Below are 13,983 nucleotides of genomic sequence, written 5' to 3'. Positions count from 1 at the left end.
CTCCATTGCAGAAAGAAGTGATTTTTTTACAAACTCACGATGACTAACCTGAATTTTCTTTTAAATACTGAAAAGATGAAGAAGCCTGAAACATTGAAACGGTTTAGATTGGAAGGAAAACATGGCGTTATTGAGTGTAAAGGTTTTCTATATCGAGAATAAGGCAACAAAAGAAATTAGAAAGTTTAATATTGATGGGGATGTATCAGAGAATTTTGAGTATTTTACTGGGAAAATTAGACAAGCCTTCCCAGACCTATTGAGGAAGGATCTGGAGTTATTCTGGAAAGGTAGGGTTAGCTCTGTTTTTTTTTGTTTTTTTCCCGAATTTCGGAGGGTTTTTTCTTCCAATAGTTAGCTAACTATTCCAAAAATGCAAAACAACACTTTCAATTACACATGGGCACAAAGAAGACAACCTCCAAGTAATTAGGCTTGTGTGACATTAGCCACATATTTATTATTGAACAAATTCTATCAAATACAGCATCAAGGTTTTAATAAAACCCTAACGTCCATTTGTTCTTCCTGTTTATAATGATTCAAACTTTCGTCAAAAAGTGTGGAATAGGTTGGCGAATTTTTAATTTCTTGGAGCAAGATTTCCATGAAATATGGGGCTAATCCATGTACGATGTAGTACGCACATTTCGTTTTTGATAACTGGAATGACTTTGCTATGTCACTGTCAGGGAACATCACACAAAATAGCTGGTTCAAATTCAAGCAAGAACGAAATGAATGATGTGATGTTAGTACTTTCAGAGCCCAACGAATTTCAGCATGGGAAACTGCTAATGTACTCATCATTAAATCAATCTTGTTAGTGGCGGGGGAGGCGTCTTTGCTTGATGATGGCTTTGGAGGGTTACTTTTGAAGAACAGACCAGAAACTGGACTATAGTTTTTCACATTCACTTGATGCTTGTTGCCCTTAGAATGCGATGCTAAAGCACTTTTTCCCATTATAGTTATGTCTATCACTGTGTTACAAAGTCTACACAATGCTTTGTGTTTATCTGGTCCCCTTTTCAACCATATTTTAAACTGTTCATCGCTCAACCAACTTTCATTAAAAATACTTTTTCCATGCATTCTGGTACTTTTTTTACTAGACATTTTTTTACTATTCTAAAAAGATTTTTCATAGAATTGTAAAAACTCAAGAACATTCAAGAACCAAGGGTGGAAAACATACTATTTCAAGAACAATTCAAGACCAAATAAAATTCAAGAACATTCAAGAACATTCAAGGTTTTCAAGGACGAGTGGCCACCCTGTTTATATACAGGATCCCTTTTTGAACAGATGGTTTAACATCATCATCATCATCATTCTCGGCTTAACGTCCGTTTTCCATGCTAGCATGGGTTGGACGGGGTATATTAATGACCCTCTTCCAATCTGATCTAGACTGTGTTAGATCTAAACTCAACTTCCTCTCTATCAAGTCTGTCCTTATAACCTCCTGCCAAGTCTTTCTCGGTCTGCCTCTTGGCTTTGCCCCAGGAACTATCAAGTCTCTACACTTTCTTACCCAATTATCCTCCTCCATTCTTTCCAAGTGCCCCAGCCAATTCAATCTTCTTATCTGGATAACATCTTTAATTCTACGGAGACTTAGCCTGCTTCTTAGCTCATCTGAACTCTTTTTGTCTCTCAGACTGGCGTTACACATCCACCTAACCATTCTCATATCATTCCTTTCTAAACGGTCAAGATCTTCCTGTTTCACTGCCCATGTCTCACTACCGTATAACATAACACTTCTTACACAGGCCTCATACAACCTACCTTTTACCTCAATTGACAGGACTCTGCTAGTCAACAAAGGAAGTAACTCTCTGAACTTTTTCCAAGCAGAACCTATCCTGCAAGTAACACTTCTTCCAACACCCCCTTCACTGCCCAACATATCACCTAAGTAACAGAAGTTCTCAACTATCTCTAACGAGCCACTGTTGTACATCATTAAAGCTGGAAATACTTATATAATCTCACCTTTGCAACGCTTGCATACAAACTGAATGTCAGCTCTTAACCTTCAGCTAATATTACTGCACTTCTTATGTACCCAATGCTTGCAAGTCTGACAAAAAATTGAGTTACTACCAACCACTTTCCTGCAAACTCCACAAGGCCACTTTTCAACTACAAGGTCACACTTGGCTGCAATGCTACTAATCATGACTTTAGACTTTGCTGTGTTTACCTTTAGCCCTTTCTCTTCTAGTCCTTTCTTCCACTTCTCAAACTTTTCAACTAATTCTTCCATCGACTCTGCTTTAAGAACCAAATCATCTGAATACAATAACTCCCATGGACAACCTGTTCTGAACTCCATCGACAGCGCTTCTAAGACTAGAACAAACAACAAAGGACTAAGTACAGAACCCTGATGTACACCAACCTGTAGGTTAAAAGATCACTGGTTTCAGCGTAGGAACACATCTGTATGCACGAATATGTTAGAAGGGATAAAACAACAACTTTATATCTTTTTAATTGTGGAAAGTAACAAAGGAACAGTTTGCTGCTGATGTTGCTTAGCTGTTTTTATGAAAAAATGTTTTGTTCAATGTATTTGAAAATGACAAGATTGATCTTATGGAATTCATGAAATTGATGAATTTCAAATTTCCCAATTACTGAAAAAATGCGGTATTCTTGTTGTGTTTTCCATAAAACATAAATGTGATAACAGTTATAACGAAAAATTCTGATTGCTTTGGACTTGCCACAGTAAAGTTTCATCTTTGTATAGGCTATAAAAAAGCAGAGCTGTAAATGCTTCCCATTATAGCCTGGAGAAATAAGACATAAGCTTCGTGCAATCAGGTTTTCGCAGAAGAAAAAAAAAATGTGGATATACTGAAATAGTATATCCTGCTATTATAGAATTTCATTGACTGTATGCAAACAAAGTTTGTTCAGGGTATACCATTCACAGTTTGTCCGTCACTGTGTTTTTCATCAATGTTGTACAGGGTTGCTATAGGATAATAGGATTAATTTTGCACCAATAAGTAAAGCGTAAGTATAGCGCACCCATAAATTATGTCTTTGTTTTTTTGTTTTTTTTACTTTGGTAAGTTCCCATAGGGTTCCAAAATATACAACTGGTGCTGTTACAACCAAAAAGTTTTTTAATTTTAAAAAAGATCTTTTCTTTTAGGTTTTTATAAAATAACAAATTTGCTTGAAAGTCCTTGTGGTTATTAAGGTGTTTCAGACAAATCAGTATCCTTTTTTATTGACAATTTTACCATGCATGGTCATAATGTCAGCACCTTCAGCCAAAATATCTAAATCTAAATATCTATAAACGTTGTTTTTCATGGCAACATGTGTATGGAAGGCACCCAAAAAATATGAATTCCAAAAACAACAATTGACTATAGACACTGCCCCCCTTCCCAAAAATCTTAATCACATGTTTCCAGGTTCACCAGTTTTTAAATACTATTATTTTTTATTCCATTTTAGATGATGAAGAAGATTTTATTTCAGTTTCTTCTGATGAAGAATTAACACAAGCTTTGGATAATGTGCCTGAAAATGAAAATTGTTTAAAGTTTTATGTTAAAGGTATATAATTATACATTTGTTTGCCTTTGTATGTTCATTTGAACTCTGAACATAGTTATGGTTTCCTTTTGCATTATTACTTTTCTTTAGAAAATAAAAAATGTTAAGCTTTTTCTGTCAAAAAAAATATATTTCATTTTAATGCAGAAAACATTTAAGAGTCACTGTAAAATTCACGCAAAAATGGAGGTAGTCAGAAAGAGATATATTCAAATTTTGCTTATTTTTATATAACAGAGGAAGTTGAGTTTAGATCTAACACAGTCTAGATCAGATTGGAAGAGGGTCATTAATATACCCCTGCCAACCCATGCTAGCATGGAAAACGAACGTTAAGCTGAGAATGATGATGAATGATGATATATTTTGTAAAATAATCAAATTAAACAATTAGTAGATTTATAGTATATATATCTTAAACCATCTATGTAGAAATTAACTGAGGTTTACAAAGTTATATACCCTGCAAATATTTTTCATTCAAGAATAAAAAGATTTGTGACTATGTTAGTAAAATTGTTGAAATATCTAACAAAAATATCTGAAACTGCTTAATTGCTTGCTTTAACTATTACCCACTCTCTTCGATTTTGATAGACCAATATTTTTTGTGGCTTTTCGATTTTTAAATCAATATAACAGTTTAATATTTCAACTTATTTTAGCAAAGAAATGTGAAAAAGAAAGATCCAATGCCTATGAAGAGCATCCTGGCATAGTTTGTGATGGATGTGACATGATAATCAAGGGGATCAGATACAAATGTATGGTATGTTTTGATTATGACCTGTGTTCATCCTGTGAAAGCAAAGGATTGCATCCAGATGGACATGATTTTATTTGCATCAAGAAACCAAGACCATCTGCACGTTTTGTTGTAAAACCTGGTGTGCTGTTTCCTTGTGAGTTTCGTGGCAAAGATGAATCAGTGGCTTGCCCAAGAGGAAGATTTAGTTACAAGGACACAAAAAATAAGCAGACTGAAAATGATGGACCTTCCATGCCACGGTTTGATGATGTATTGGCCCATATTGCTCATGAGTTTGGATTAGATCTTAATCCTTCAAGACAATCAGAAAAGTCAACCAACTCCTCTCAAATGGAAAAAGAAAACGAAGATTTGCAGGAAAGTGAAAGTAGTGAATCTAAGAAAACAGAAGAGTCGTATTCAAAGCAGGAAGCAATGGAAACTGAAGTAAGAAAAGAGAATGATGAAGCCCCTACTGATGGTGTTAGTCAGGAAGTGGATGTTCAACAAATGCTTCATGGACTTGCACAACAGTTTGGGTTTAACCCTGATCTTCCTCAATCAGGAGGAGTCGGTCAACCGTTTGCAAACCTTGGAGAAGTAATGGGAAGATTGTTTGGTAATATGACAGTACCAGACAAGGTATCACACGATGTAGAGGATAAGGTATGCATCATATCCTTGATAAGATCAAGTGTCTGTTTCTAATCGTATTATTGGTAAGGTCGAGGTTATAGGAACTAGCTAAGGACTATCCTGGCAAGAAGGCAGACTAAAAATACAAAACCAAACAACTAAACAAACGAGCTGGACTTTTACATCGTTTTTAGTAAATGTATATAAGCGTTTTGAAAATTATAATTCCCGAAATAAATGTACTTCTTTAACTTCTGATTTTAGGGAGATTTTGGGGAATTTTTTGATATTTAAGGAATCTAAATAATTGAAACAAGTTACGAATATTAACAGCTTGCTTGCAGATTTTATAACTTGTTATTTATAGCCAACCCAAAAACCAGAAGACTTCATTGTCATGGACAGTAATCCTACAGAAAAAAAGTTAACGGAAGAGCAAAAATATGAACAACGTCTGGAAAAGGCGATCCGTCAAATGGAAGCTATGGGTTTCGACAATGACGGAGGCTGGCTACGTCAGCTGCTAATTTCGAAGGACCTAAGCATTGGAAAAGTTTTAGACGCTTTGAATCCGTCTGTGTAAAGCTGTTGAAATTGGTTACAAGTTGTTCTATTTAGTATTTTAATATTTCAAGGAACGTATATTATTAAGACTTTAGAAAGAATAGCGACAAATTCTTTAAAAACTTTCATTTTCAGGCATTTTAGAAGAATAACTTTAGAAGCCAATATAACACTTCACTAAAGTTGTTCTATTTAGTATTTTAATATTTCAAGGAACGTATATTATTAAGACTTTAGAAAGAATAGCGACAAATTCTTTAAAAACTTTCATTTTCAGGCATTTTAGAAGAATAACTTTAGAAGCCAATATAACACTTCACTAAAGTGATTTTTGAATTTTTACAAACTAATAAATTTTCCCCGCGAAAGTTCTGTTTGTTTTTATAGAATGTCATACCCACGTGGTAGTTTGTAGTTTTAAAAACTAATTTTTATTTATATATTACTGAGTGTTTTTTTGGTAAGTTGGTATGCTGCGTAGAAATTATATGTATAACAAAAAATATGAAAGCAAAATAAAAAAATTAAAATACCAAAATTGTAAAAAAAATATTATTGAATCGTTGTAATTTTATTATATTGAGAAATAAACAGGAAAAAAAATGTTTTAATGTTTTTAGTAACAACTCTTATACACCGCTAGAGGAAGTACTCTACGGTATGAAATAAACAGGTTTATATGCTATAAGGATTTGAAAATGTATTGAAATGTATTTAACCCCAAATTGTTAAATTGTGTCTAAGATCTGCGGTACCCTCTCAAAAGCTCGTCAAACCAACCTCGTTCCCAGCAGCTTTGGCATCAAGCTCTGGGGACGAGGATGCTCGTCAAACATTGCTTTGAAATACTTAATCAATACCACATTTCTTTTGACAACTTCATCTGTAATGTATCGATGTACACCTGTAAGGAAACTAAACATTTGTAGCAGAAATCCAGAAATGAACTTTCCAAAAATGCTTTATTTTGAGGGATATATTTTTGTGGATAACCACATTTCCAATAAATAAAGATTTCTTAATATTCGGTAGAAACAAACTTAGTACCTTAAGAGTAGAAGAATTTGCGAGTTCATGGTCGAAAAAATCGTAAATGGCAGAACTAAAGATTACGAATTCGTGATACAATCATGAATTGCGGAACTAAAGATTGCGAATTGAAGCAATGACCCAATATTTTTTTCACGAAATCGCTTGACAAATTTATTTCATCTTGGTCATAAAGATTTGTTCCTTTGAAAATTTCTTTCGAAATCAATACTTTAGGGAATTCCCCTGTAAACCCTCGCTCTTTTTTTTTTAGAATTGCGGAAGAAAAGATTGCGAATTGCTGCTACTCCTTGCTGAAAATCGCGGAAGAAAAGATTTGGCCAAATTTGCAATCTTTAATCCGCAATCTTTTCTTGCGCAATAATTTCTTCCCTTTAGGTATTTTGCCTTACATAGCTTTCAGAATTTTTCAAATAAACAAAAACAAACGGCTTACACGAGATCGTTGTGAATATGGTAAATTTTGCGGTGTCGCGGACACATTAAATGGAAAATGTTGCGAATGTCCGGTTTTTAATACTTTTAATGCTTTTATTAATGCTTTTGCAAATTCGTTGCTTTTAGGTGTCTTATTTGTTTTCTCTTTGCTGATTTCACGCCTTTAATCTTGTTCTACTACACACAGAAACCACAATTTTAAATTTCAGCAGTTATTAAAGGGCGGTTTTTGTTAGAGGGCGTTTATTGCAGTTTTTTCACAATAGGCATGACATTTATTATAGGGACGTGTTTATTGGTATAATTGAAATAAGTATGCCATCGAAACATTCATTTTTGGGTATATACCTTGCGTACTTTGAACACACTGAAGAGAATGAAATAAGATTTAGGAGTAGCTCAGATAATGCATTTTTGCTTGTTAAATTTTTTTAGCAATGTTTTATTCAAACTAAACACTTCACAAAAATGATGTGATCTGCATTTCTCAAAATACGTATTAAGAGACAATTTTTCTACTGCACAACCTCAGGTTCCGATGTTTTTTTTACACAAAGTCTTGATTTGACGCCAATCACTGTGAAAATTAATAACCTCGAAATTACAAGATCGCATGTGCTGAAAACGTATAAGCAATCATTTTTTTAATTCACCACAACCAACAATAAAACAATTACATAAAATTGCATCGTGAGTGGATGACCAAACAGTCCATATTAAAAAACTTCGAGGTTAACCGAGAGCCCTCATGTAGAAACTACAATCGTAGACATTATTTAGTGGACAAGCATTATATTATTATAGTATTATATTTCGCAACGTTGATTTTACCCGCACTGAGTGAACACTAGTTTTTGTTGCACATATATATTTCAACAGTAAAAAAAAGTACTGCGTGTTATTATATAATAGTACCTTTTTCTAAATTTAAGAATAATTACAACAGAAAGCATTTGCACACCGATTTATCAGGTTATATACAGGTAAGGTCAACTGTATAGTTTAATATAACGTTCCACAATTACTGTGTATAAAGTGCATCAATGAAATATATATTAACATAACTTTTGTTCCCTTAAAATTGTTTTCATTTGCTAACTTATCAAGGACAACTAAATGAATTTTAAAATCTAGTAAATGTTGTCGCCTCACCTTTTTGCTTTTTTGTTGTTGGGAACACAGGTACAGTGTTGTTCACAAGTACAAAGAACATGTTCACAAGTACAAAAACATTTCGAAAATGCGTCATACTGCATAAAAAAATATGTTTTTTCTTTGATAGGAGTCGAATGCCACTGTGGAATGTACAACCTCGTTGTCCGGCGAGCATCCCAAATTAAGAATAGCAAGAGACCTGGGACGAAGGGCTAGGGTATAAAAAAGTATGGGGAACATATGATTGCTAACAGAACTAACAAACAGCTGATTACTATTGTTGATTTAGAGATGTGCAGAGCTTTTGAATTGGATAAAATCAAAATTTGACTTAATCTGAAAAAATTAAGGTCATCTTATCTTTGTTCAAATGTTTCTCTCTCGATAATATACTTAATTCAACGATTTTTAATGTCACAGAGCTTCTAGATAACTTAAAACTGTTTATATTATAGAATCCATTGGACATTCTCTTAAAATGTCTACAAGCAACATCAAACAGTTTACAAAATGTTTATTCGGTTTCATCTTTAAACTCTATTTACTGTGTATCCATTGTTTCGATATAGCAATTTATCACAATACTATCGTCTTTAACAAATTTATCAAGATGACTTCCTAAAAGAAATTTAGAAAATCCATAATCGCCACCAATTTCTGCGCTTGGTTTTTTTCTCCAAGGATACCCTACAGAGTTAGAGCTATCAAGAATACGTTTAACAATATCATCTCCGTTACAACACTCAAATGTAACTTTCATATTAAACGGCCAGATTAGATCATCATCTATTTCGCCAACTTTAAGGTAGATAAAAATTCCAAATTCATTTTTATCTGACCACTGAGCTAAAAGAGCGCACTTGTAACCATTTAAAGTGGAAAAAGGCGAACTACTTATTTTCTTCTGTGAACGTTTACGAGAACATTCAGTTATATTCCATTGAAAATATCCAACTAGCTTTGTGTTTTGTAACACTTTTAGGGAAACTATATCTTTTTTCACATCTTCACAAGCATTTTTATAGCCATTGAAGTTTTTATTTAATATCTTCAATTCACTTTCCACTGTTTCTAATTTAATATTTGTGTTTTTCATTTGTGTTACTAACGAATCCAGTTTGTTATCTTTGGCTTTTAGTTTATCCATAAAGTCTACCATCATTGTTTTTGAATTTGCTTCATTCTCCTTTATTTGCATTTTCAACGCGTTCAACTCGTCATCTTTTGATTTAAATCTCTCCATGACTTCCGAAATCATTGTTTTTGAATTTACTTCATTCTCCTTTATTTGCATTTTCAACGCGTCCAATTGGTCATCTTTCGCTTTCAATCTCTCCATGACATTCGACATCATTGTTTTTAAATTGGCATCATTCTCTTTCATTTGCATTGTCAACGCGTCCAATTGGTCATCTTTGGCTTTAAATCTCTCCATGACTTCCGAAATCTTTGTTTTTGAATTTACTTCATTCTCCTTTATTTGCATTTTCAACGCGTCCAATTGGTCATCTTTCGCTTTCAATCTCTCCATGACATTCGACATCATTTTTCTTGAATTGGCATCATTCTCTTTCATTTGCATTGTCAACGCTTCCAACTGGTCATCTTTGGCTTTCAATCTCTCCATGACTTCCGAAATCATTGTTTCTAGTTTTCTGAGTTTCTGGCTTTGGCTACTCTCCTTGAATAAAAAAATATAAAAAACCATGCACAATAATTTTTGTTTTCGCTGTAAGTCACTAAAGTCGAAAACCAACAGCCGTTCCGTAGCCTTTTAACCCATTTTTCCTTTTTCTCGGAATCCTCCAATTTTTTAGTGTTATTAAGTTTTCACGTGTTTCTACGTGACGATTTTCAATCGAATTTCAGTCAACATTAATTATATTCATTGCCCGCCAAGGTTGTTTTTCATATGAAAAAAAGTCGGCCAAATTTACCAAATTTTCATTTCAGAAGGTGAATTTTAATATACCAGCTTCTTGGTCTGCTTTTCTTTCACAATAAGAAAAAACAAAAAATAGCACTGTAGTACAAAGGGAAACACTTAACGAACCTTCATGGGACATATTTTCTTGTGGTCTTCCAGTTCACTTCTGACACTGTTAATATTACATCCGTCATTGGGACAACAAACCAATGCAAAAAAACATTCATTATTAATATGATTCTACACAATAAACAATAAAACAATCAATTAGTATATTTCTTTATTAAAACGAGTATTGAAAACAAAATTCTGCAGACTTACTTACCTGAAGATGTCGCAATTCATTCATCCATTCACAGCCGTCATTAAGATGATCACACTTGACTTGTAAGTCCAAAATTCTTCTTTCGATTCCTTTATCTGGAAAAACCTTAAGATGAAAAAGGTAACATTGTTGTAACCAAAAGAATAAATTATGGAGTTTATCAGCCTCAACCTTGTTTCCAGCATTTGTGGTCTCTTTTATTACAGGATGCCCTGGGGACGAAGTTGTATTTGGCACATACTGTGAAAACTTTAAAACTGAAAATAAACAATATAAGTAAACTCCTGACTATTATGTATTTTATTTTATCATCTATTACAAGTCTATTTTATATATAAAATCATGTCAGTAACAAGAACAAAAATTACAACAAGGTAACAGATAATATACATACTTGTTTCTCATCTATAACAAGTCTGTCCAGTGGGCACAACAACTCCACATCTCTTAAAACAGAGTAAAACCACATTACACATCCTATTGTTGTTCTCTGGTTGGTGATACAAATACCATTTCTTCATTAGGTAAAACTTCCAATAAAACACGAAATAATATTTCGCCTATCGAACGTCCAAAAACATCTCACAGTTATCAGGAACAACTTTTTAGGAGATTTTGCTTTTTCACACACTTTTTGTTGATTTAAATGAACTACTTTAAAACTCTTTTTAAACTTAATTTATAACAATAATTTAACTCGAAAAACTCATTCGTATATATACATAAACGATGAGAATAAAACATAGAAACGAGGCGAAACGAACATGCACATCACAACAACTTTATGTAACACTACATATACAACAGGACGCAAATTAGTAATCTTTTGATTTCTCATCCCAGCTATACAGGGTTGATTTAAAATTTTAGAAAAGTGGCACCAACGTTTGAAAAAGTTAAAATATTTTACTCAAAAACACATAAGTAAAACAAGAAAAGTGAAAGTTTTGGTTGTTTAGAATGATATTTGTTCTTAATAGAGCTATGTAAAACGAAAAAAATAAGATCATTTCTAAGCAAGATTCCCCTACCCTGCAAAGAAACCAAAAATGTAAATACCTGCTCAACGCATACTCCTTTATCTTTTCATAGCATTCCCTACAAAATCTGTGGCCACACTCAATCACTTGCACAGGACTTTTTAACACAAAATTACAAACAACGCATTTAAGTAAGTCATGTATATCTGTGACAAAATTAGCATCAAACCCACCATCACACTCTGCCATTTTCTTTATTATTTAGATCCTAAAAAATAATTTGAACACTAAAGCAATTTTTCCAGTCTTACTGCTTCCCAACAATTAATTTAGATGTTTTCCGAATGAGCAAAAGTGAACATGAAACAATAATTTTCGAGATAAATTAAGAGCGGTACATTAAAAAAGGGGTACATTAAGAAAGAGGTACATTAAGAAAGTGGTACATTAAGAAAGAGGTATATTAAGAAAGAGGTATATTAAGAAAGAGGTACATTAAGAAAGAGGTATATTAAGAAAGAGGTACGTTAAGAAAGAGGTAAATTAAGAAAGAGGTACATTAAGAAAGAGATAAATTAAGAAAGAGGTACATTAAGAAAGTGGTACATTAAGAAAGAGGTACATTAAGAAAGAGGTATATTAAGAAAGAGGTACATTAAGAAAGAAGTACATTAAGAAAGAGGTATATTAAGAAAGAGGTACGTTAAGAAAGAGGTAAATTAAGAAAGAGGTACATTAAGAAAGAGATAAATTAAGAAAGAGGTACATTAAGAAAGTGGTACATTAAGAAAGAGGTATATTAAGAAAGAGGTACATTAAGAAAGAAGTACATTAAGAAAGAGGTACATTAAGAAAGAGGTACATTAAGAAAGAGGTACATTAAGAAAGAAGTACATTAAGAAAGAGATAAATTAAGAAAGAGGTACATTAAGAAAGTGGTACATTAAGAAAGAGGTATATTAAGAAAGAGGTACATTAAGAAAGAAGTACATTAAGAAAGAGGTACATTAAGAAAGAGGTACATTAAGAAAGAGGTACATTAAGAAAGAAGTACATTAAGAAAGAGGTACATTAAGAAAGAGGTACGTTAAGAAAGAGATAAATTAAGAAAGAAGTAAATTAAGAAAGTGGTACATTAAGAAAGAGATATATTAAGAAAGAGGTACATTAAGAAAGAAGTACATTAAGAAAGAGGTACATTAAGAAAGAGGTACATTAAGAAAGAGGTACATTAAGAAAGAAGTACATTAAGAAAGAGGTACATTAAGAAAGAGGTACGTTAAGAAAGAGATAAATTAAGAAAGAAGTAAATTAATAAAGGGGTGCATTAGGAAAGGTTTATTAAGAAAAAGTGCATGAAAAAGTGGTACATTGAGAAAGAGGTATATTAAGAAAGAGGTACATTAAGAAAGAGGTAAATTAATAAAGGGGTGCTTTAACAAAAAACAAATACCAACATGCCATGTATTGGACGTAGCTTGTGACCACAAAATTATGAGATATAAAAATACACGCTCATGTAAAAGATTTAATATCTTTCCAGCAGTGTCAAACTCAGTCAACGTCAACGTGACAGGAACTAAAAATCGTGTTTAACGGCGAGGGTGTGGAAAAAAGAAAAATAAAGAAAAATGGAGTTTTTTCCCAAATCCGCCGCGTGAAACGTTAAGTGTGAAATTGGAAACATTTGCAAGTGCACTCCCACCATCCACATAGGGTATGCACAACCCGTCTATTGTCAGCCCAAACAGATTCATCATCATCATTAAGACACACAAAATTTATGTGGAGGATAGGAGATTTTTAAAACTGCCTCCTCGCTTATATAAAAAATGTGCAGTACAGTACATATTTCTGGTGACATTTTCCAGAATTACTATGGCATTTTCTAGTTATCTATATACTTAATAACCGCAATTTTAGCATCAATTTAATGTTAAATATGTAAATGGTTAATCCAATAACTATATAACCAACATTAATACTCAAAATTATATCAAACCTCGCGGTATGGCACTTAACCAGCAGGACCCACCTTTGTTCCGACACTAAATAAGTAATGTTGAAGAGGCTCAATTATCGTACTCATTAAGAAAACATTTTCCCTTTCTATTGTATTTAAGGGGGTTAAAAAAGTATTTAATAAGCCTATCCCAGAACGCCTAATTAAACTTACGCTTTAACAGTAGTGAGCCTCATATCAGTCATTAATGAGATATACGACTGACTCTCTGTTTTTCGAAGCTCTGTAATTCGAACAAATAAATCGAATAAATTCGAAATAATTCGAAATCTTCCATCATTCAAACAAAAATTTCATGTCACTTCAGAAAATTTTACTCTTATTCAAATTCTCATGTAGTTTTACCATGAATCGTGTAAACGGATTAATATATCATCATGGAATTTTAAAAGTGTTTTAATAATTTAAGTGTTTTAATTTAAATTTAAAAGTGTTTTAATAATTTAATAGTCTCGTTTAACAACAATGTGTCTCAAACGAAACTTATCTTTTAGCAAGGTTCGCTTAACTAGGATGGCCACTGGTGGTGTGAACAGAAAACTCTTTTT

The 13,983-nt window shown here is 32.9% G+C and overlaps 2 protein-coding genes across 2 annotated transcripts; one reads left to right on the top strand and one right to left on the bottom strand.

The window, feature by feature from the left end:
• On the top strand, window positions 1–5,705 carry LOC130636689 (sequestosome-1-like). Its single transcript, XM_057446493.1, has 4 exons — window positions 1–290; window positions 3,488–3,589; window positions 4,255–5,003; window positions 5,341–5,705. The coding sequence occupies exons 1-4, from the start codon at window positions 122–124 to the stop codon at window positions 5,554–5,556; spliced, it is 1,236 nt and encodes a 411-aa protein (XP_057302476.1). The 5' UTR covers window positions 1–121; the 3' UTR covers window positions 5,557–5,705.
• A 203-nt stretch (window positions 5,706–5,908) lies between these two features.
• On the bottom strand, window positions 5,909–11,973 carry LOC130636688 (TNF receptor-associated factor 3-like). The gene is made up of 5 exons (XM_057446492.1): window positions 11,492–11,973; window positions 10,827–10,878; window positions 10,433–10,537; window positions 10,234–10,347; window positions 5,909–9,861 (listed from the first exon to the last, which is right to left on the bottom strand). The coding sequence occupies exons 1-5, from the start codon at window positions 11,659–11,661 to the stop codon at window positions 8,722–8,724; spliced, it is 1,581 nt and encodes a 526-aa protein (XP_057302475.1). The 5' UTR covers window positions 11,662–11,973; the 3' UTR covers window positions 5,909–8,721.
• Between the last annotated feature and the right edge of the window lie 2,010 nt (window positions 11,974–13,983).

Source organism: Hydractinia symbiolongicarpus, chromosome 3, assembly GCF_029227915.1.
Source record: "Hydractinia symbiolongicarpus strain clone_291-10 chromosome 3, HSymV2.1, whole genome shotgun sequence".
Lineage (NCBI taxonomy): Eukaryota > Metazoa > Cnidaria > Hydrozoa > Anthoathecata > Hydractiniidae > Hydractinia > Hydractinia symbiolongicarpus.
Note: the sequence above shows the minus strand (reverse complement) of the source record. Positions and strands in the feature narration are given on the sequence as shown.